Source organism: Trachypithecus francoisi, unplaced genomic scaffold (assembly GCF_009764315.1).
Source record: "Trachypithecus francoisi isolate TF-2019V2 unplaced genomic scaffold, Tfra_2.0 Lachesis_group21, whole genome shotgun sequence".
In the NCBI taxonomy this organism is placed as follows: Eukaryota; Metazoa; Chordata; class Mammalia; order Primates; family Cercopithecidae; genus Trachypithecus; species Trachypithecus francoisi.
Genome location: NW_022681467.1, coordinates 5,154,061 through 5,179,150, shown reverse-complemented (window position 1 = coordinate 5,179,150; position 25,090 = coordinate 5,154,061). Strand labels below are relative to the sequence as shown.

The 25,090-nt window shown below is 43.0% G+C and overlaps 1 protein-coding gene across 8 annotated transcripts in view; it reads left to right on the top strand.

The window, feature by feature from the left end:
• The first annotated feature begins 12,240 nt into the window (after positions 1 to 12,240).
• Positions 12,241 to 25,090, top strand: part of KIZ (kizuna centrosomal protein) — a 126,554-nt gene continuing 113,704 nt past the window's right edge. For 5 of the 8 annotated variants that reach the window (XM_033185452.1, XM_033185455.1, XM_033185458.1 and 2 more), the window contains exons 1-3: positions 12,250 to 12,461; positions 18,515 to 18,577; positions 22,762 to 22,924. In XM_033185452.1, the coding sequence (XP_033041343.1) occupies positions 12,373 to 12,461; positions 18,515 to 18,577; positions 22,762 to 22,924 (315 nt within the window). In that variant the 5' untranslated portion in view covers positions 12,250 to 12,372. Of the gene's footprint in view, positions 12,462 to 12,692; positions 12,795 to 18,514; positions 18,578 to 22,761; positions 22,925 to 25,090 lie in introns of all 8 variants that reach the window. The other 3 variants (XM_033185456.1, XM_033185451.1, XM_033185459.1) reach the window with 3 other exon arrangements.

Below are 25,090 nucleotides of genomic sequence, written 5' to 3'. Positions count from 1 at the left end.
AAAGGCTGGACTAGATTTAAATAGTTAGCAAGTTCCTTAACCTCCCGAGCCTCAATGAAACAGGGATAACAACACACATTTTGCAGAGCTCTTGTGAGCCTTGAAGAAGTAGACTCCCACACATGATTCTATGGTTGAAAGAGAGTGGGTATATAATAATCATTGACTTTTTGAACCACCACCATCCCATCCCAACTGTATCAGTTATCTAATGCTGCCTACCAAGTCATCCCCAAGCTTAATGACTTAAAAGAATATGATAATTTATTATCTTATGGTTTCTGGGGGTCAGAATTCAAGAGCAACTTGGCTGTTTCGTTCTCTCTTGAGATCCCTTGTGACGATGCAGTCAGATTTTGCCTAGAGCTGTAGTCATCTGAAAATTAGAGCTGGAGGGTCTAACTCCAGCTAAGTCTAATTGCTCACTTATCATCACTTACATGCCTGGTAAGTTGGTACTGCAGTTAACAGGAAGCCTCAGTTGCTCTCCCATTGGTACTTCCAACAGGACTGCTCAGGTGTCCTTACAGTAGGTAGCTTGTTTACCTCTGAGTGAGCCATCTTTGAAAGTCATATAACATCACACAGATTGGCCCTGATACAATGCAGGAGGGGACTACACAAGGGCATGAATTCCAAGGGAAGGAATACTGGAGGACTGTTACCGGCTGAGTTGTATCCCCTCAAAATTCATGTTGAAGTCCTAACTCCCAGTACCTCGGAATGTGACTATATTTGGAGATAGGCTCTCTACAGTGGTAATTAAGATTCTATTAGCCGTTCTTACATTGCTACAAAGAAATTCCTATGGTTGGGTAATTTATAAGGAAAAGAGGTTTAACTGACTTATGGTTCTGTAGGCTTTACAGGAAGAATGATGCTGGCATCTGCTCAACTTCTCGGGAGGCCTCAGGAAACTTACAATCACATTAGAAGTAAAGAGGGAGCAGGATGTCACGTGGACAGAATGGGAACAAGAGAGAGGGTAGGGAGGTGCCACATCTTGTGAGAACTCATTCACTGTTGTGAAGACAGCACCCAGTCCCAAGTCATAAGGGGTCTGCCCCCATGATCCAATCATCTCCCGCCAGACTCCACCTCCAATATTGGGGATTACATCTCAACGTGAGATTTGCGGGGTGAGGGCATAGAACCCAAATCATGGCAAATGCTAAATGAGGTCATCAGGGTGAGCCCTAACCCAATATGACCTGTGTTCTTTATAGGAGGAGATTGGGACACAGACACAGAGGGACATCATGTAGACACAGGGAGAAGATGGCCATCTATAAGCCAAAGAGAGAGGCCTCAGAAGAAGTCAACCCTGCTGATGCCTTGATTGCAGACTTCTAGCTTCCAGAACTGTGAGAAAATTTATTTATGTGGTTTAAACCTTTTAATTTGTGGTACTTTGTTATGGTAGCCCTACAAACTAATACAAGGGCCATGATGGAAGCTGGCTTCTATATTGACCACCTTATTGCATTAAAAATAATGGCTTCTTCAGATACAGAGCCACTTATGGTACAATTCTATTTGTATGAAATTTCCTGGATAGATAAACCCATAAAGATAAAAAGTAGGTTAGTGGTAGCCAGGGACTGGGGGTACAGAGGAAGGGGGAATGACTGCTAAGAGGTATAGGGCTTCTTTTTGGGGCAGTGAAATGTTCTAGAATTAATAGTGGTGATGGTTGTTCAACTTTGTGAATATGCCAAAAATCACTAAATTTTACTTTTTCAAAGGATGAATTTCATCAAATGTGAACTATATCTCAATTTTAAAAAACATCTTGTTGACTTCTTGTTGCTACACCCGACCATCAGCCAGTATCTTTGGGGTGGTCTTCCGGCCTGGGTTCTGGTCCCAGAACTCAGCTGAGGAATGCCGAAGAAATATATGGCAGCCTTTATTCCTGAAGATGGTCTATAATCAAGTTGCTGTCATAGAACATGGTGTTAAAATACTTGCAAAAAGAGTCCAGTTTAAATTCATCCCCAAAAAGTCCACCACTGGGAAGAAGCAAGGCCCCCATAACACCTCCACAGGTCCACCCCAGCTTCCACTCCTGCAGAGTGGCCCACCTTGGATATGACACAGCCTCTCCTGCCTCAGTTTCACTGCTCCAACAAACACCTGCCATTGTGAGACGGAGTAGAACATAGTAGTTGAGAATTAGGACTCTGGTGCTACATTGTATGGGTTGTAACTCCACCCCTCCTTTGACGAGTCATGTGGCTTTGGTGGAGTGGCTTAACCTTGACATGCTCCAAATTCCTCATCTGGAAAATGGGGCCAGTACACATAAAGAACCAGGCACAAAGTGAGGCTCCATCATATTAGCTATTGGATGGTATTTACCGACACACATGCATGTGACCACATACGTACAACCTCTACCAAAATGAACCCATCACCATTCCTCTTGGGTTACATTTGGAAGTTCTAGGAAACTTAGAATGCTTCTTTGTCCTCAGGGAGAGGTTGGAACCATTTGTTTATTGAGTGTTTTCTACGGGCCAGGCCTGTGCTAAGAATGTCTTAAATATTTATTTCATTTACTCCTTGCAATTACTTCATAAATAAAAATGTTATTGTCCTCATTTTAGAAATGAGCAAAATGAGATATTCAAAATGTTGAGATGCGCTCAGAGCCACACAGTCATTAAGAGGCAGAGTTGGGACTGGAAGTCAAGTATGCTGATTCTGAAGCACATGATCTTTAGACAACATGGTGCTGCCTGCATGTCATTGCTTTCTACCCCTGAGGCTGATGGGCTGAGATCTCAACTGCCAGAGTTAACACAAAAGGAGTAAAACTGAATCCCAGGTTGAGGTTCCCAACAGAATGTCACCTACTGAGTCATCAGTGATGAATTCAGGTGACCAGAACCTGACCCTGTGTGGGCAGGTGACTGCAGAACCAGTAGAATTGATGAAAAGGACAGAGATGAAGCTCAGGAAATGCCTCTGAGAGACAAAGATAAGTCATAAAACGCAGAATTTGGGCCATTACCTCTGATGACTTGCTTTGCCTCCCAAAGGGATATTTTTCTTGTCTCCCTAAGAAGCAATGCTAGCTTGTGTTGGTTGAGGAATAATTCTACCAGGCATGATTCCAAGTGCATCACACAGATCACCACTTTTAAGGCTCTCAATGACCCTGAGAGGAAAGCACTCTTATGATCACCATTTCACAGACGAGGAATTGGAGGCACAGCAAGGGTAAGTAATCTGCCCAGGGTCACACAGATTGTAAGAGAAGCGGTAGTATACCATGCAGAGGAGGCACCTGAGCCCAAATTCCCAACCCTTGCATTTGACTACTTCTCGAGGACACAATAGCAAATGTTTGATGATTAAGTGTAGGGACGGTGTTTTGTGTAGCAGTCACCATTGAGGTGTGCCCCAGGAATGAATGAAGCCAATATTTCTACCAAGACTGTGAATAACTCCAGACAACGAGAAGCGGAATATTCTACATGCGGTGCCCTGTCACCTTGTAAATATAAACATATAGCCATCAAATAAGTGGTATTTATTATGCAAACCCTTTGTTTTAACCTGCCTGCGAATTGTAATAAGAGGCCTAGAGCGTCCCTTTGTTTCCAACCCTTGTAGTTAGGAGTACTTGTTGAACCCTGAAGAGAAGTGCAGCCAAGTGGCAAACGATTAAGAAATTCACCAAATGATTTTTGAGGAGAATCTTGGCATTCAAAGATTGTTCACATGTGACATCAGCACCTACAGCCTGTCACTCATGCACCCAGGGCTGCGGGGCTGCAGAGCTGCTCCTGCCTGGCACACCACGCCATGGGCCAGTCGTGCAGGGAGAAAAGAGTGCAAAGATTTGGTGCTTCAAGTCTGTCTCCTCTGAGGATTCCTCTTTGTCTACAAAGGGATAATCCTGGAGACCTTATGGAAGCCCAATTCAAGGACTTCAGTGGAAATCATAGGCATATAAGAGCTGTGAGACAGACTGAGCCCATTATATTTAAGTAGTGAGTCTCTAGCTAGAGGCAGTTAACTACTTGATTATTCCATTTTTTGGCTGTTATTTAGCTTTTGTAGAACTCAACTATTTTAGGGACTCACTTTTTTTTTTTTTTTTTGGAGACAGGGTCTCACTCTGTCACTCAGGCTGGAGTGCAGTGGCGTCATCTCAGCTTGAATCTTCGCCTCCTGGGTTCAAGCAATTCTCGTGCATCAGCCTCCCTAGTAGCTGGGCTTACAGGCATGTGCCATCACACCCAGTTCATTTTTTGTATTTTTAGTAGAGACAGGGTTTCACCATGTTGTCCAGGCTAGTCTTGAATCCTGAGCTCGGGTAATCCTCCAGTCTCGGCCTCCCAAAGTGCTAGGATTACAGGGGTGAGCCACGGTGCCCGGCCAGGACCCACATATTAACTGTTGGTTTATATGATAAGAAATAAAATGAGGAAATCCATGTTTTTATTTATTGGAATCTGCACCCAATTCTTATTATTTTAAATTGGTTATTATAAATGTCTTTGTTAGTCAGGCATGGTGGCACGCACCTGTTGTCCCAGCTACTTGGGAGACTGAGGCAGGAGGATCACCTGAGCCCAGGAATTCAAGGCTGCAGTGAGCTATGATCATGCCACTGCACTCCAGCCTGGTGACAGACTAAGAGCTTGTCTTAAAATCAAATTAATTTAATTTAAAAAACAAATGCCTTTGAACAAAGTACTGTTAGTAACCTCATGTCTTCCTGTATTCATCAGGGTTCTTCAGAGAAACAGAACCAGTAGGACATATATGTGTGTGTGTATATATATATATGGAGACAGAGAGAGAGAGAGAGATTTATTTTTAGGAATTGGTTCACGAGGTTGTGAGGGACTTCATTCTTTTCTCCTAAGGCGTTCAACTGACTGAATGAGGCCCATCCACATTTTGGAGAGTAATCTATTTTCCTCAAAGCCTACTGCTTCAAATATTAACAACATCTAAAAAAAAAAGATCTTCACAGTGATGTCTAGACTGGTGTTTGATAAAGCAACTGACCACCATGGCCTGACCAAGTTAACACATAAAATAAATTCACCATCACACCTCTCCTCTTGATGACCATCACCTCTATATTAGTCCATGTCACACTGTTATAAAGATACTACCTGAATTGGTAATTCATAAACCAAAGACATTTAATTGCTGCATGTCTGGGGAAGCCTCAGGAAACTTGCAATCATAGCAGAAGGCGAAGGGGAAGCAAGGCACGTCTTACATGGCAGCAGGTGCATGACAGAGAGAGAAACAGAGAGAGAGAGAGAGAGAGAGAGAGAGAGAGAGAGAGAGAGAAGAGAGACAGCGAGCAAGCTCTCAGTGGAAAGTGCCAGACATTTATCAAAAAAGCAGATCTCATGAGAACTCCCTCACTACCACAAGAACAGCAATTACCTCCCACCAGGTCCTTTACTTGACACAAGGGTATTACAATTCAAAATTTGGGTGGGGACACAGAGCAAAACCATATCAATCTCCCAGCAAGGATGGCATCTTATCTTCTATTCTTATCTTTCCACTTCCCAGTGACTTATGTCTTCCCTCTCCCTGTGCCATGTTTATCTATCTTTCCACTTTATCTCTAGATCTGCATGGTTCAATACAGTGGCTGCTAGCTACATGTAGCCTCTTAAATTTTAATTTTAATTATTAAACTATAATTAAATTTGACTGGGCCCAGTGGCTCACACCTGTAATCCCAGCACTTTGGGAGGCTGAGGTGGGTGGATCACCTGAGGTCAGGAGATCGAGACCAGCCTGGTCAACATGGCAAAACCCCATCTCTACTAAAAATACAAAAATCAGCCAGGTGTGGTGGCACACACCTGTAATCCCAGCTATTAGAGGGTACTGAGGCAGGAGAATCGCTTGAACCTAGGAGGCAGAGGTTGCAGTGAGCTGAGATTGCACAACTGCACTCCAGCCTTGGCGACAGAGTGAGACTCCATCTCAAAATAAATAAATAAATAAAAATTAAACTTAAAATTCAATTTACCAGTTGCACTAGCTACATTCAATTGTCCAATAGCCATGTATGGCTAATGGCTACCAGATTGGATAGCACAGAATGGAACATTTCCATCATTGCAGAAAGTCCTATTGGACAGAGTCTCTCTAACTGGTTCTTTATTATAGCCTTGGCTTCATTATCTGGGACGCTGTCCTTGAGTGTTGGCTCTTAATATTACTGTTCCAGGTTTTTATTACCATCTGGATAGTCACATAAATCCTCGCTGAGAATTTTATGGAAAGATATTTTTATGCATTTGTGTAATTTCTGCATGGAATGCTTGTGTATTAGTCAGGATAAACAATGCCAGCTGCTGAGACAAACGACCTTAAAATATCAGTCAGTCCACACAATTAAGATTGGTTTCTTGCTCAAGTCACAGTCCCATGCTTATTGCAGTCAGTCACTTTTCTTCCAGGGCCTCAGAGTTCTCCAGTGGATTCTTTGCATCTAGCCAGGAAACTAATGGAAACAGGAAGATTGTGCAGGATGTTTTGGGATCAGGCCTGGAAGTGGCTGCATCACTTTTGCCCACATTTCACTAGTCACACTTGGTCATGTAGAGCCACCTAACGGCTAGCAAGGATGATAAATGCAGTCTTTCTGAGTTCCAAGAAGGAAATTAACCAGAATGGTGAACATATCATGCTGTATCACAGCATGTGGAAAAATGTATTCTATGCATGCTATTCCCAATACATGAACCGTGTATCTGTAAAAACCCTTCTGGGTCACATAGTATATATTTTACACATCTCATACAAGGAAAATAAAAAATACAGGTAGCTTCAAATGATGAGGATCAAGGCAAAGGATATATATATATAGAATATATATAAGAAAGAATGGACTCTGGAATTGGAACAGGCCTGTGTCCAAATTCTACCACTCTTAATCCTACCACTACCATTTATTTGACAAGAACACACTGATAGTGTGATCTTGGGCTAGTTGCTTCAACTTTTGGTGCCCTCAAAGGACTGTCATAGATCTAAATGAAGCTACGAATGCTTGCACCAGTGTACATCTCAGTGAGAGAAGGGGTACATTTCAATGGCATACTCATACATGGACATCACAGCTTTCCCCCCACTTCCTACATTTGATTTGTCTCTACTTTTTTATTTTGGTAGAGTCTTGCCCAGGCTGGCTGTTGCCCAGGTTGGAGTGCAATGGCTCATAGCTCACTACAGTCTTGAATTCCTGGGCTCAACAGATCATTCCACCTCAGCCTCCTGAGTAGCTGGGACTAATTTTCAAAAAAAATTTTTTTTTTAATTTTAAAAATCGCGGCTGGCTAATTAAAAAAAAAAATTTTGTAGAGACGGGGGATCTCACTATGTTGCCCAGGTTGGTCTTGAACTCCTGGAATTGAGTGATCTTCCTGCCTTGGCCTCCTGAAGTGCTGGGATTATAGGCATGAGCCACTTTGCCCCGCCTCATCTCTACTTCTAGATCAAATTTTCTAATGGGTTAGGATGCAATGTCTTATATTTCTGCAAAATGGCTGCAAAATGAAATCTTTTCCTAGTTTCATATCTATCATGGATTGAAATGTGTCCCTTGCACAATACATATGTTGAAGTTCTAACTCTCAGTACCTCAAAATGTAGTCTTCTTTGGAAACGGGATCAATGCGGATGTAATTAGTTAAGATGAGGTCATACTGGAGAAGGGTGGGTGTCTAATCCAATATGATTGGTGCCTTCATAAAAAGGTAGAATTTGCAGACACATACACAGGGAGAACACCATGTGAACATGAAAGCAGAGGTCAAAATGATGTGTCTACAAGCCAGGGAACACCAAAGATTGCCTGCAAACCACCAGCAGCCGTGAGAGAGGCATGCGGCAGATTCTTCCCCACAGCCCTCAAAAGGAACGAACCATGCGGATATCTTGATCTTCAACTTCTGGCCTCCAGACCTGTGACACAATAAATCCTGTTGCTGAAGACACCTAGTTTGTGGTGCTTTGTTACAGCAGCCCTAGCAAATTAATACAATATCCAAGCAGTTATTGATTTTTGAGGAGAATCTTGGCATTCAAAGATTGTTCACATGTGACGTCAGCACCTACAGCCTGTCACTTATACATGATTTATACATGATTTAATTAAAAGCGGCATGATGTGTGCATTTTAAAATATAAAATGCTGCTGCAGGCCAGACCACACGGTAGCTCATGCCTATAATCACAGCAGTTTGGGAGGCCGAGGCCGGCGGATCACCTGAGGTTGGGAGTTGGAGACCAGCTTGACCAACATGGAGAAACACCGTCTCTACTAAAAATACAAAATTAGCCAGGCATGGTGGTGCATGCCTGTAATCCCAGCTACTCGGGAGGCTGAGGCAGGACAATCGTTTGAACCAGGGAGGCAGTGGTTGCGGTGAGCTGAGATCACGCCATTGCACTCCAGCCTGGGCAACAAAAGCGAAACTCCATCTCAAAACAAAACAAAACAAAACTGCTGCTGCATTGAGAGGCCGAGAGGAATCAGAACAGACTTGTTGGGATTCCCCACTCAGTATTATATCATGTCTCCTTTGTCCAATCATATTTCTACACAACTATTGATCATGCCTCTCCAATAAAGTCCCCATGAAAGACCCAAGGGGACAGGGTTCAGGAAGCTTCTGAGCTGGCTGAACATGTGGAGGAGGTTCCTGGAGGGTGGTGTGCCCATGGAGGGCATGGAAGCTCTACACCCCTTCCCCCAGACCTCACCTTATGAATCTTTTCATCTGTATCCTTTATGATATTCTTATAATAAACTGGTAAATGTAATGTACATATACACATATATGGAAATATGTTGAAATTAGAATTTCCCAAAACTAGAATATACGTACAATTCTAATTTCAATATATTTTCTAAAATCAATTTGTCACTTATTAACTGTTTTTGAGCTACAAAAACAACAATTTCATTTGGTTCACCCTAAGATTCATGTGACTTCTGGGCCGAAACTCTGGCTTAACCTCGCTGTTTGCTTAATGGGACCACTAGGGATCCATATTTTGGACCAGACTCGTTAATATTACGTAGATTTCCAGCTATGTGACTTTGGCCAAGTCCCTTATCTGCCCTGAACCCTTTTCCCCCTGTAAAACAATGGGGTGGGGATAGGCTCCCTCTAAATTCTAACTAAGACATTCTAGGACTTAGAGGAAGCCTTGATCTAGGCAGACTTGATGACCCTTGGTCCAGTGAGCCAAAAGCAGGGCTGCTTACAGAAATCAGCTCAGCTAAATAAAAGGTTTGAAGAAAAATATTAAAATAGAGGCCTCCAGCAAATTAAATATTCAAAGTGAAGAACTCAGAATTTATTGAAAGCCTGTCACCATTTAAAATGCATAATTTTAGCATAAATACTCTAGAAATATTCCTTTTGTTTGCTATGTGTTATTGTGTTTTTTTTGTTTTTTTTGAGGCGGAGTCTCGCTCTGTCGCCCGGGCTAGAGTGCAGTGGTCGGATTTCAGCTCACTGCAAGCTCCGCCTCCCGGATTTAAGCCATTCTCCTGCCTCAGCCTCCCGAGTAGCTGGGACTACAGGTGCCCGCCACCTCGCCCGGCTAGTTTTTTGTATTTTTAGTAGAGACGAGGTTTCACCGTGTTAGCCAGGATGGTCTCGATCTCCTGACCTCGTGATCCGCCCGTCTCGGCCCCCCAAAGTGCTGGGATTACAGGCTTGAGCCACCGCGCCCGGCCTGCTATGTGTTATTGTTAATAAAGGAGATCCCACATCTAGATTTGTCATATGTCATTGATGAATCAACCATAGGATGCAAATTATAATTATTTTGAATTATCTATTTACTGTTTAATTACATTTAATTTTAGATTCTCCTAAAATGGCCTAATAAAAATTTGGGGTGCTAAAATGACTGCCTCATCTGCTTTACTCTGTGCTACTTGCTGAAAATAGGGGATTCTTTTTCTAAAAAAAAAAAAAAAAAAAAAAACTAACCTGGGGGCATGGTCCTAAATACAATATCTTAAAATTTTTATGCTTTTCTTTTTTTCACCGGGGTTGTAGTAAAATGTAAGTTACACTAAATTCATTAAAATAAACCTTTGCACGTTACCACTGAATCAACTGGACATAATCTGAATAACAACTAAATAAAAGTCACATCAGTGCTACCTTTAGACCAGGGCAAGAAGGCCTCTGCCCTGGCTTCTGTGTATTAGAGAGTCTGTTCTAGCCCTTCTCTGCCCATGCTGTTCCACGCAAGGCAAGGAGGTCCCAGGGCCAGATGACAGGCCTACCTGGGGTGCTCACACACATACACACACATGCTCTCCTAGAACACATTCTAAGTACCCAACACCCTTACCTTCCCTGCTTAAAGGGACCTAAGCTGCTTTCTAAGGCTTTAAAAGACCTCTTGGCTGGGTCTTTCCTGCAAGGGTAACCATCACTGGCATGCTCACTGCCAGGCCAAGAGGATGCTGAGGTGAGGATGTGAGCAGAGTTGGGACTTGTTGGCTGGACAAGGCGGAGGAGAAGAGGCAGGCACACACATCCCTGCCTGTGTATGAGACCCCTCACAGTGCAAAACCGAGCCTGGGGTGGGAAATGGGGTTGGGGGGAGCTGGAGAAGCAGGCAAACTATATTCCACCCTGGTTTTCCAGGTTCTTAAGAAGGCATATTGGTCAAAGTGGAGAGGAGAACACATATTTTACCTACAGTTTGTTATCTTGAATTATAATTTAATATTTAGGCGGATGGTATGAGGGCCTCCATTCACACTCTTGCCCTGGACCTGGCAAATGTGAACAGAAGGCTGAGTAAAATCACAGTTTTGTGTTGTTGGCCTTTGAGTGTTCCATCTCTCTTACAGTTTTAGTTTGTCACACCTTGCACCTTGTATGTGTAAGTAAAATTAATGCCATAGGAAAGAAACCAAAAGAAGTGAAGAATAAGAGACTAAAGAAACTCTACAGGCCCGGCACGGTGGCTCACGCCAGTAATCCTAACACTTTGGGAGGCCAAAGTGGGTGGATCACCTGAGGTCGGGAGTTCGAGACCAGCCTGGCCAACATGGTGAAACCCCATTTCTTCTTAAAATACAAAAAACACTCCCCCCAAAAAATTATCTGGGTGTGGCAGCGCACACCTGTAATCCCAGTTATTCAGGAGGCTGAGGCACAAGAATCTCTTGAACCCGGGAGGCAGAGGGTGCAGTGAGCTGAGATCACACCACTGCACTCCAGCCTGGGCAACACACTGAGACTCCGTCTCAAAAAAAAAGAAAGAAAAAGAAAAGAAAAGGAAGGAAGGCAGGCAGGCAGGCAGGCAGGCAGGCTAAGGCTTAATTTTTCTGCCCAGTGGGTTTTGGAATATGGTTGGCTTCCTTCAGGAAGCTTTTTCCCCGCGTTGGTGACGATAATAAAACCTGATGCTTTCTATATGCTAGGCCCTCTTACAAACACTAACACATATTAACAATCGAATCCTAAACTAATCCTGTGTTAACAGCCTCCCATTTTACATATGAGGAAACCTGGGGTGACTTGCAGACGGCCTGACAGCTGGGACGTGGATGGGGAATGTAAATCCAGGGCTCCTGCTAGAAGATCCTACAGAACATTAGGAGCGCTGTCCGTTAGAGCTGTATGCACAAACATCTGCTTCCCAAGCAACTAGTTAGCAACTTTTCCCTCTCGCCAACGATACTGGCACCTGGAACAATAAACACATCCTTAGATTCAGCACGGATTTTCGAGTAAGGGGTTGGTCCACTGTCGGGGCTGAGCACAGCTGTTTAGCATTTGAGGGTTTGTCTTTTTTTGTGTGGCGTTTTGTGTCGCGTTTGAGTGCTGATATAATAGAACACGCTTAGCACAGTGCCTGGCACTCAACAAATCCTGGCAAGAAAGGAGGCCGAGGAAAAGCAAGCGAGGAGAGACGGAAGAAAGGGAGGGCCTGCGCCTGGTAACGTTAACGTAGTTTGTGCGAATTCTGGAAGGTGACGGGAACGGACACGCGGGTGCCGATAGGGAGAGGAGAGAGCACCGAGCGCCCGCCCCTCCGACGTGATCGGCCGGGGCCTCACGTAGCCCAGCGCCTGCCTCACGACGCCCCGCCTCTGCCACGCCTCTTCCCCGCCCCATGTAGGTATTCGTCCCGCCCCCCACAATGTCCGCCTCCGCCCCGTTCCTCAGCGGCGCCCCGCCCCCCCCCCCCCCCCCCTCCGGCGTCTTGACCCGCCTCCTGCAGGCGGCCCGCGCGGTGTTTACCCGCGGTGCATGGTGGGGCGGTCTCATCCGGCAACCTCGGCCCAACGGCCGCCCAGAGGCTGTGCTGAGCTGGCACAGCGACAGCAGCATGAACTGGACCCTCGCATCGTCCGTGCCCTTGTCGAGTCCCGACTACTACGAGAGGCTGGGCCAACTCCAGCATGGGCTGCGGGACAGGTAAGGGCACTGGAGTGGGGGTGGGGAGTCGGCCCGCGCCGAGGGTCTTCCGCATGCCCTGCCCCTTTTCCTTCCCGCTCCCCCGCCCGAGGTTCGCCGGGGTCCAGGCCCGCGCGCAACGCCCCCCAGGCTCCCAGCGGGGCCTGGAGGACAACGTTTACTAGAACCACCCCCTGTATTGCGGGTGGGAGTGGAGAGAGGTGAGAGACCGCCCCCTGCCCCCTTCAATAGCAGCTAAAGCCTGGTCTCCAGTTTGAGGATGCGGCCGCGTCACGGAATTTGCCCAGAAGTGAAAGTGGGAGTTCTTCTGCCTGTCACTCTCCATCAAGCCTTGTGAGTTTCTCTTACCCCCTTTTACACGCCCCCTCCCAACTCTCTCTTCAAATTATCATCCCACCGTGACAGCTGCACTGCATCAATGATGACAGGTCCTGGAACGCAGACAGTTGTGTGTGTGTGTGTTTGTCAAACATGTGCCCTGTTTAAACTCAGGAGACTTTTGAGGGGAGCGAGGGCTGGCTAGATTTCCAGCGAAGGGATGAAATTTCCAGCCAAAGAAGTCCAGCTTCCAGAGGGTTCGTGATGCCTTTGATTAAGATATGAAAGATGGGAACCACTGAAAACAGCTAGATCTAAGAGTGCGTATAGAGAAAATTATACCGCAACGTACTATAAATAACCACGTGAAAGATAAATTGCTGGACCTCTTATTTAGCTGCTAAGTTAACTGAAGTTGTAAATCTCGTTAGTTGACAAGAAAGGAAATAGATTTTTGGATCTCTTGATAAACAAAACATTTAATGAGTGTTAAAAGTTACAAAATCGTTCTAGTGAACAGGAGAGCTGTGGGTGTGACAATGCTAAAATGATAATAATTACATGGAAAATAAAGGCAGAAGTGATTTTGAAAAGGAATTACATTTATCTTATGCTAGATTTAATTCTTGTCAGCTATTTACAGAGCATCTACAACAGGCTTCCTTAGTTGTTGTTAGCATTTTTTTTTTACCTTGTACTCCTTTTCTACATCCTATTTTCTTTCTGACATATCATCACTCACCTATATCAGTGACCTTTTAATTTCTAACTTTAAAAATAAATCACTTCCTGCAGAGCCTTCCCTGTTTCAACCCATTCCCTCTCTTTTGTGACTCTTAGCATTCTTACAGCACTCATAAATGGCATTCTTTCTGAACTATTAATTGTAAGTTTTTTTTTTCCTGTGCTAGGAACACCTGGCTGTTTATAGTCCTTATGGCACAATAACTGTATAATGATTATGTACTTTATGATTAACACTTACTCCTTTAATTATTAAACAAGGTGAGGCTGTTGAAAATATATAAGGAATTTGAGTCAAATTTTATAGCCTGTTCATGGTTCTGCATTTGGAGGTTCGTTTTATTTTTAAGTCAGTACAAATCTGTTGCTGTGTGTGTTGATTTTTCATTTTAAGAATTTATAACTAACTCAGATTAATACACATTGCACACAGTTATAGAGGCAAATAATTCTAGATACAGAAAAGGCTCCAGTAGAAACATCAAAACCTGGATTCTAGTCCGCGAACAATTGTGTGACCTTGAGCAGGTTGCTCCACTTCTCTGAACCTTGGTTCTTCACCAGGAATGAGGGGGCTTAACTAATATGCAAAGTAAGGCCACAGATTTTTTCTTTTTCTCTTTACTAGTATAATGGGCCTTAAAGTAAAACAAGAAAAAAAAAAAAAGCTGAAAGCTGTAGTTTTGCAAAGCAATGTGTAAAGAATATTATTGTCTGTATCCAATTTGAGTGTTTGGATGTACCTTTTTGTTTGTTTGTTTGAGACATAGTCTCTGTTGCCCAGGCTGGAGTACAATGGCATAATCTCGGCTCACTGCAACCCCCGCCTCACAGGTTCAAGCAACTGTCCTGCCTCAGCCTCCCAAGTAGCTGGGATTACAGGTGTCCACCACCAACCCCAGCTAATTTTTGTATTTTTAGTGGAGATGGGGTTTCATCATGTTTGCCAGGCTGATCTCGAACCCCTGACGTCAGGTGATCTTCCTGCCTCTGCCTTCCAAAGTATTGGGATTACACGTGTGAGCCATTGCACCCGGCCTTGGATGTATCTTTTTAAGCAAACAAACACAAACCATCCCAGTGATCACAGATACCACTGTCTCCTAAAATTACTGAGTCATTTCATAGGTTGCAACCCTGGTTAGTCACAGCTGCTTTGTCAATCCAGAAACTTCTGGGAAGTGGTAGACAAAAAAAACTCCCTCTTAGCCCTTTTAGAGGTGGTCACTGCAATATTAGCTGGTCAGATAACCAACATATTTCTAGCCCAAGTCATCTTAGCTGTAGTTATACACAGATGTAATTTTATCGTCTGAATGTTTTCCTGTATGTGTACAGTGTTTTCTCTGCATTGTGGTGGAAGTCAATAATCGAATCTAAAAGAGTCTAATGGAGTGACTTGTTAACAGTGTGTATAGCACCCACAAGCATGGTAGAAACTTATGAGTGGAATTGGCTCTTATGGTTATATAAAAACATCCTTTTAAAGGGGCCCATTAGCCAGCCGCGGTTTTTTCAGTGCCTATATTGATTCAGAGTAAGATATCATAATAGTCTAGAAACTGACACTGAGATATTAGTGGAGTAAGCTGAAGATGGTATAGAATTGTGGTATCGAGACAAAAACAGAATAACAAGTGGCTTAAAAGTAGAAAACTCAGCCAGCTAAGGACCACTTAGCTGTGTAAAACTGAAAGGTCCAAGTGAGGGATGACTGAAAACGTGAACTGTGGATAAGCATCCCAGGGATGGGGGTTTCAAAGATTCTGAAATAGAGATTTAATATGTAGGAATTGCAAGCCATGGGAAGGCTTTTTGGTGAGGCAAATATCTGGTTTTTAGTATTAAATTTTAAAAAGACATGGAGGACTCAGCATTCAGAGGTGCTGCAGTGTGGATGAGGGGCTAGAAAATAGGCCTGTGAAGAAGAGTAAACAAGATTAGCACCGTTTTGCCTGGGAGAGAAAGCCAAGAGGAGTTTGATTGTCAGGGTATGAAGTGTTGTGATAGAGAAGTGTGAGCAGCAAATGTCTGCATCTGCTGAAGATGTTTTACAAATAAATTTTACATTCATTACTAAGAAGAACTTGCTGCTTGGGAGGTGATGAATTTCCGACGTGACTGTGGTCCTTTTTCACTAGAGGTCATAGGTGAATTTTAGAAATCAGTTTAAAGTGGCTGGGCGTGGAGGCTCACACCTGTAATCCCAGCACTTTGAGAGGCAGAGGCGGGCGGATCACCTGAGGTCAGGAGTTTGAGACCAGCCTGGCCAATGTGGCAAAACCCTGTCTCTACTAAAAATACAAAAATTAGCTGGGTGTGGTGGCACACACCTGTAATCCCAGTTACTTGGGAAGCTGAAGCAGAATTCCTTAAACCCAGGAGGGAGAGGTTGCAGTGAGCCGAGATTGTGCCACTGCACTCCAGTCTGGGCAACAGAGCGAGACTCTGCCTAAAAAAAAGATACATATATATATATATTATATAAAGTAATATATATAAAGTATATAAAATATATAAAAAATATATATAATATAAAATATATATATAAAGTAAGTTCTAGCTTACAAAAAAATTGCAAATGTAGGACAAAGACCTCCAGTGTTCCTGTCACCCAGATCCCTCAACTATTAACATTTTATTAGATTTTTGACACTGAGATATCTGTTGAGTATCTATTTAAATCTGTCTCTCTGAAACCATTAGCCTTTTCTGATCTATTTGAGAAGTGCCTACATGATGCCCCATCACTCCTAAAATCTTCAATGTGTCTTTCCAAAAACCAAGGATGTTCTTGTACATAATCACACCATACAGCCCTCCTAGTGGTGAACCCAGTCCACAGACCCCATCAGATTTCACCAGCTATCTTAACGATGCTGCTAGTGGTGAACCCAGTCCACAGACCCCATCAGATTTCACCAGCTATCTTAACGATGCTGCTAGTGGTGAACCCAGTCCACAGACCCCATCAGATTTCACCAGCTATCTTAACGATGCTCCCTTTTTTTCCCCCTGGTCCAGTGGCTCACCTGGGAACCCTGCTTGCATTTGGCTGCCATGTCTCTTCAGTCTCCCCACATCTGGAACGATTCCTCCAGTTTTCCCTGTCTTTCACGTTCCTGACAAGTTCATGGAGTACAGCTTTCATTCTAGAGGGTGACCCTCAAGCTGAATATATCTGATGGTATCTCATTACCAGACTGCAGTCATGCTTTCTTAGGAATACAACAGAGATGAAGCACTACGTCTGGGCACAGGGTCATAGATGTATTTAGAGGTCTTCCTGTCCTTGTAATTTAATGACAAGTTGCTCACACTACCCAGTCATTCATTCTGTATAAACTAAGTACCCAATTGATCGTGAAACTCTGGAGGGGGGGGATGGTAACTAATAAAAATTTCTAATGTGGAAGCAATTGTGCTATATTTCCTTCACTTCTAAGTTCACTCTTACTAGTGAGAAAGTAAAGATCTGTGATGCTATTAGTTAAAAATGTGTGTTTTTGTAATTTTTTTTTTCCTTTTAATCTTTTTTTTTCCTTTTTAACATAGGCATACACCAACCCTTGGGTTGTGTTCCCCAGGTGAAGATGCTGTGTCTGGATTTTGGACTCCATTTTCCCATTAAATGAATTTTGGTTAAATAGTAGTTTCCATTTAACATTATGCAAAGGAAATAAACTTATTTAACCTGTAATGTAGCTAACAGTGACTTTTGGGATGATCTTTTTTTTTTTAAAAGGAAAAAAACTATCTGAAGAAATATAGAAACTGATAAGAGCTCACAAATGGAACATGGGGCCAGCCCCTTTCCCTCAGGAAGCCAACCTGAGATCACCTCTGTTGGAGTCCTTATCTTTATTTCACAGCCTTTTGTTTAGGATTCTTCGCTTGCATAGGATATTATGTGGTTTCTTTCTTTGCCTTACTTAATGTTAATTTAGATTAACAATTTAGCTTCAGTTAGGTGGGATTGAAGCAAAATAGTGGTGCTCAAATGGAACCCTCTGTGGCTCATCCTCCCGGGCACTCTTCTTGGGACTGAATGGCTTTATCAGTTTTACCTCTTAGCCCCCTGGTTTTGGCTGCTTCTGCTTCCTCTGCTGCCCAGTTCCCCCTCGCCCTTGCCCAGGCTGGTTGTGGGGTAAGACAGGCTTTCTCCTTAGCTTACTACTAGCACTCACCTGAACAGCACAGGTTCAGTCTTTACTGGTAGTAGCTCCAGGAAAACAGCAACCTGTGACATAGTGGCACCATTACAGAGTTATAAGAAGAAATCCCTCCAAATTTGAAATGATAGTCTTAGAAGACCTGGTCTTCATCAGATGTAAGTGAGGCCAGGTTTACTTTTCAGAGGCCTTTCTCTGGCTCATCCACTTGGCTGTGCCCAGGCTTGTCTGGTTGAAAGCAGAGCAAGCCACTAGTCTTCAGTCTGTACTCAAGATCTAATAGGACCCCATCACTGAAATGCCGGCGACTCAGAGAAGTCTGGCCACATTACGTTTTATATACTTATCTTGTTTATTATTGTCTGTCCTCCCTACAATGTTAACTGTCTGAGGGCAGGGGTCTTGGCTGGCTAGTTCACCATGTTAGTCTCCAGGCCTAGAACAGTGCCTGGATCTTCATAGGCACTCAGGAAATACTTGCTAAATGAAGGCACCTGCTTCCCAGACTTTTCCTGTTGCATTTCCCCATTTACTTTGTGGATTTTATTCTTTTGTCTCGTATTGGTGTTCATTTTGTTTTTTAGATTTTCCTGGTGACTGCTGCATACTTTTGCATCTTTTGCTTTTGATGCATCTGTCATTTTCTGCTTCTTAGACCAGAGAAGCATTCTCACAAAGATGTGATTTGGTATTTGGAGGTTTTTTTGACCTCTGATCAACACTTTGTAACACAGACATGATTTCGAAGAAGAGCATGGTCTAAATCTAACTCCCTATTACTTATCAGTGTAATTGCTTATAAAATGTTTTTTATTATAGTGAAAAGAAGAGATTGGACCTGGAAAAGAAACTTTATGAATATCATCAGTCTGATACATACAGGTAAGAGATGACAGTGGGAACCGTTTTCAAGCCAGGTTCCATATATTAATCAAAAATTTAACTCTAATGTTATGCCATAAATATTGTAGTTAGAGTACTGGTTTTTTGGCTTCGTTTTGTTTTGTTTTTTTGAGATGGAGTCTTGCTGTTTTGCCCAGGCTGGAGTGCAGTGGCGTGATCTCAGCTCATTGTAACCTCTGCCTCCCAGGTTCAAGCAATTCTCCTGCCTTGGCCTCACAAGTAGCTGGGATACCTGGGATTACAGGTGCATGCCATCACGCCAGCTAATTTTTCTATTTTTAGTAGAGACTGCGTTTCACCATGCTGGCCAGGCTGGTCTTGAACTCCTGACCTCAAGTGATTCCCACGCTTCTGTCTCCCAGAATGCTGGGATTACAGCAGTGAGCCACTGTGCCCAGCCTAGTTGGAGTACTCTTACCATTCTCTTATTTTTAGTGTGTAATAATTTGAAATAAACAGTGCAGTTTAATATAATTACTATCAAATACATTTGGTTAAAATCGATATGAGATCAAAATATGTTATTTTCGTTATTTTGTATTTGTTTTATTTCATAGCCTTATCTTTTTGGTTGCAATTTAAACACATTGAGCTTGTGTGATGATGAAGACATAATTACTGTAGTTGATCTTTCAGTGTACTACTGTAGGCATGGTTACCTGGTATCTCATTTGTTCATGGGTATGTGAGAATGACTATTAAAATTATAAGTAGTGAATAATATATTGTACATATTATCCTTTTTAGGTTTCCTTCTCCACTATTAAGAGCAGATTTTAAATATTTTAATTTCTATTTTATAAAAACTGAACTTTATCCTTAAGCCAAAAGTATGGCATTACCTCTTATATTATTCATGTGAAGAACTTCTGGCTTTGATAGCATTAAATTTGTAATTTATCAATGTCACACTGTAAGTGAGAAATGAAAAGATCTCATCCAGAAGAGAGACCAAGAATCCTTTAAAGTCAAATTACCTATTAGGTCAGTTCTTTCCCTTGTCTTCAAAATTGTTCTTTGGTTTTAAGATTTAGTGTACTTCTAGACCTTCCAGTTGGGGTAGACAGCCATATGTCTCTAGTAACTCTGAAAGAGACAAGAAATCAGTTGTTTTGTGTGCAGAAGAAATAGCCAGCATTGTGGATCCTGTGGCCTCAAGAGTGGGCCCAAGTCTAAGGGGATCCTTGGCAGCTGCCATTTTTCTAGCCCATGGCTAAAGGGCAGAAGATTGTGTGTAGACGTTTCATGCAGTTTGTTCTTGGGAAGCCTCCTGGCCTTCTGGTGGTGGGAGGGGCAAGTGCAAGAAAAGGATGGACACTTTTACCAAACTGTCAGTTCACTGAGCTGCTGCTGCTTTGCCAGCCTCTTACTGTTTCCTGGAAGACAGAGGATATGATTTACTAAAAATAGGCTTGCTTAGATTGCCTGTAGAAGAAAATCCAAACAAGGCTGCCTTCACCTAGTACCTGCCAGAAGGCAGAGTCTGAGACGAGGGTCTGTGTATAGGTGGTAATTTATTTGACAAGGTGGTCACCTAAAATTGGAGAGAAGGGCTGGGCAGACCAAAATAAGAGCTGTTCACTGCAGTGAGCACCTGGGGCTTTAGTCACTCCAGACCTTCAGAGGAGCCTTCAGAGGAGCAGTGTAGACTACCCCTCTGCTCTGCACAGTGTCTACTCCTGCGAAAGGAGAGCGGCCTGTACTCCTACCGGTTCCTGACCCCCACTGGTAAGTGTGGCCCCAGGTGGAGGTAACTCCTTCACACATCTAGGCTTTTCCATGCTGCAAACTCAGAATGGCGGCCCTGAGATGCCAGGTGCAGCTGAGGCAGAGGCAGATGCTCTCAGGTTATACCACATGCAGTAGACTGTGGTGGCTATGGCGATTGTGGCTGTTAGAAAAAAGGTCGGGCCAGGAGGTGTGAGGTGGGCACAAGCGGTGTCTCATCCAGCAGCCCACCAGACCTGCCGTTATCTGCACCCTTTTAAATTTACATTATAACCATCTCTCTGCAGCTTCTCCCTAAGATTTGACACTGACTGAAACGTCAGGCTCTTAAGCATGACAGGATGTTTTGTAATGTAGTATAAACTTCTAGGCCTGTGGTTAGGTGCTTCAGTTCCATCTGAGCTTCACCAGCTCTAAGCCGGTGACCTTGGGGCAATTACTCCAACATTTGGTGCCTCCATTTCTTCTTCTGTCAAATGGGAATAATGATAGTTGTGAGAACTCAACAAGATTCATACAAAGCCTTAAAGCAGTGTCTGATCTAGAGCCAATTATTATTTATTACAATTTCATCAACATTCTTTTTCCTATGTTTTGCCTTTGAGCTTTCTGACATGCTGTTTCCCCCACCTGGAATGTTTTCCCCCCATCTTTTCATTTTTGACTTCATCAATTTTGATTAACTCTCATTCATCTTTCAGGTCTTTTTTTTTTTTCTTTTTTGTTCGGAGACAGGGTCTTGCTCTGTTGCCCAGGCTGGAGTGCAGTGGTGTGATCTCGGCTCACTGCAGCCTCTGCCTCCCGGGTTCAAGCAATTCTCCTGCCTCAGCCTCCTGAGTAGCTGGGATTACAGACACACACCACCACACCCGGCTTATTTTTGTATTTTTAGTAGAGGTGGTGTTTCACCATTCTGGCTAGGCTGGTCTCGAACTCCAGACCTCAGGTGACCCACCCATCTTGGCCTCCCAAAATGCTGGGATTACAAGCGTGAATCCCTGTGCCCGACCCATCTTTCAGGTCTTAGCTGAAAATTATTTCCACTGGGAAGACCTCCCTGGCCCTTTCAGCTAGGTCAGGTTGCCCAGTGTCCAGAAGTCCTTTTTGGTTTCCCTCATAGCATTCCCTCATATTTACTTACTTCATTGTTTTCTTTGTTGACCTTAGCTGAAAGACTTTTATCTTTGGAGTGCTGAATATATGGATGACTGCATGGGTAGATGAGTTACTCAGTCATGTGGTCAGCTTTGAAGGTTAATGTGGTAGCTGGAATGGAACTAGAATTTGGATGGAGAGGCATGGTACAGTTGTACCCACTCCAGGTAGATACCACCAGCAGCAGCTTTACTGAGTGCCTGAATATGAACAACAGTATGTTAGGTTCTACATCCATTACAGTTACTCTCGTCAAAAATGCAGAGACATGGGCAGCAATAAGACCAGTCTTCAGTTTTTATTCAGAAAGAAAAATGAAGACAGCCAACCATGGTCAAAGCATGGAATTATTAACACAATAAAGACTTTCTTGAAAATTGTTGTTAAACAACTTTGGACATCTCCAGCATCTTTGCAAATCTTTGTTTTGATTCAAACAAACATTCAAAAAAATGTTTTGAATATTTTTGTCGTTTTAAAATTTATTTTTGTTTGGTGTAAGAACGTTGAATAATTTATTGAGCCAACAATTGGAATGCTGTATAACAGGGAAGAAGAGTTAGGATTAACGGCGTTGGTACCGTGAGAAAAGTCGACTGCACAACTTGAACTATCCCATATGTCTTTGTATGTACAGAAAAATTGGAATGCAGAGTATGTTTTTGCTATTATACTTTGGATAAGAGTCTTAAAGGTTTTTTCACAGTTGGAGTAGTTACAGTCCATATATTATTATAAAATATTTTAATAGTGAATTATATTGTTGCAATTTCTAACAATTATGTTTATGTTATCTAAATGAGAGCTTTTGGTATTTTTATTTTACATTTTTAAATTTGTTTTAAATTTCTTAATTTTATGGATTGTGATTTGTAGTTTGATTTAATTCCATATGAGCAGTTATTTTTGAAATTGTTGTGTATAAGAATGTTAGTGAGCCATTCGTCAAACATGTCCACATAGACACGACTCTTGAAATCATGTTTAATTTTGAGAAATAAGTCCATAGAAATCTTTACTGGGTGAATATTAGAATGTAGTCTTGTATATATTTCTCAAGGGAGTTATGCTTAGACGAAACCGATATGATAGCTCAGTGGTACTGCATTAATTTTCTCTCTCCAAAAATGTGTATGTACATTTTGTCCTTTGGGTTTTAGTGGTTTGGGTAAAATATCTTAGAATACATTGTCTCATTAACAATTTTGATAAAGAAAATTCTCTTTCTTAGATTTGTCCAAGTCTAGTCCATTGTTTTAAAACTGCTTTTAATTTTCTAGAGTTAAGCTGAAATATGTAAAACTAAAGAATTATCTGAAGGAAATATGTGACTCTGAAAAGAAGGCTCATACTCGAAACCAAGAATATTTAAAGCGATTTGAGCATGTCCAAGCTCATGCTGTACACTTCACCACAAATACAGAGAAGCTTCAAAAACTGAAGGTGACTTCCTGTTTTTTACTACGTTTTATTTTATTTATTTATTTATTTATTTATTTATTTATTTTTTCAAGATGGGGCCTCACTGTGTTACCCAGGCTAGACTTAAACTCCTGGGCTTAAGCAGTCCTCCTGTCTCAACCTCCTGAGTAGCTGGGATTACAGATGCACACCCCGTGTAGCTGTGTACCTTCTGAGTAGCTGAAATTACAGGTGTACACGCCATGTAGCGGTGTACCTCCCGAGTAGCTGAGATTACAGATGCGCACCTCATATAGCTGTGTACCTCCCGAGTAGCTGAGATTACAGGTGCACACCCCATGTAGCTGTGTACCTCCCGAGTAGCTGAGATTACAGGTGCACACCTCATATAGCTGTGTACCTCCCGAGTAGCTGAGATTACAGGTGCACACCCCATGTAGCTGTGTACCACCCGAGTAGCTGAGATTACAGGTGCACACCCCATGTAGCTGTGTACTCCCGAGTAGCTGAGATTACAGGTGCACACCCCATGTAGCTGTGTACCTCCCGAGTAGCTGAGATTACAGGTGCACACCCCATGTAGCTGTGTACCTCCCGAGTAGCTGAGATTACAGGTGCACACCCCATGTAGCTGTGTACCTCCCGAGTAGCTGAGATTACAGGTGCACACCCCATGTAGCTGTGTACCTCCCGAGTAGCTGAGATTACAGGTGCACACCCCATGTAGCTGTGTACCTCCGAGTAGCTGAGCTTACAGGTGCACACCCCATGTAGCTGTGTACCTCCGAGTAGCTGAGATTACAGGTGCACACCCCATGTAGCTGTGTACCTCCCGAGTAGCTGAGATTACAGGTGCACACCCCATGTAGCTGTGTACCTCCGAGTAGCTGAGATTACAGGTGCACACCCCATGTAGCTGTGTACCTCCCGAGTAGCTGAGATTACAGGTGCACACCCCATGTAGCTGTGTACCTCCCGAGTAGCTGAGGTTACAGGTGCACACCCCATGTAGCTGTGTACCTCCCGAGTAGCTGAGGTTACAGGTGCACACCTCATGTAGCTGTGTACCTCCCGAGTAGCTGAGATTACAGATGCACACCTCATATAGCTGTGTACCTCCCGAGTAGCTGAGATTACAGGTGCACACCCCAGGTTTATGTTTTGTTTTTAATCTTTTTTTACTAAAATGAGAAATAATGAGTAGTAATTTTCAGATCAGTGGTAGTCACTAATGTTTAGTTGTTCATACTTAGGATTAAGTATCAGCTTTTTCTGTGAATTACCGTATAGCTAAATTTTATCAGATAACTTGAAACTGCATTTTCCAAGATTCTTCTTTAGTTGAGGAATCAACGGGATATCTGTAACACAGGGAAGATCACTAGCCAGTACCTGGCACAGTGTAACACATGGTATTTGTTGGCTGAATGACTGAATTTGAGCAGCATTGGGGTTCCCTCTAGAAACTGATTCTGTCTTGAAAGAGTTCTTTTTCTGTGGTCTGGGCCCCTCTCTGGCAAACAGTTCTTTGGGACAGCAGTAAGGATAGAACTGTCTCCGAGGAGTTTGCCTTCATGCTCCTGGACTGTGTGACCCAGCGTGACTGCCCTTGCAGCCCTCTCTGGTTCTGGCACCTTTTTCCCCTTGAAGTGCAGGTGCTTGGCTACCTGCTGCTGCTTGGCTACCTGCTGCTCCACAAATTAGGCCAAGTGTGGAGGGCCAGGAGCTAGGCCTTTATCCTCATCATTTCCACTGGTCAGGTGTTGTCCAATTTAACCCACCTTAACACTGATCACAGAAGGAGTTGAATTCAGTATTCTGCCTGCTAGCCTGCTACTGAGCCCCCCTAGCTTTTTTTTTCTTTTGCCCTGCAGTTTTTCTTCAGCCTTTTATTGTAAAATTTTCAGATACACAGAAGAGTTAGCATAATTATTGTGATGAACACTCGTAATTCTCCACTTAGATGCAGTAGTTTTAAATATCTTATTGTATTTGCTTTGTATTTTTTTTTCTTTTCTCTGAGCCATTGAAAGTCTGCTGCAGGCATCATGACATTTCTTTCCTAAGCACTTGAGCATGGATCTCCTAAATGCAGGGGCAGTCTCCTACATAATCATACCATTATCACATCTAAGAAGATTAAAAATGATTTCATAATATTTTGTTTTTTGAGACAGGGCCTCACCC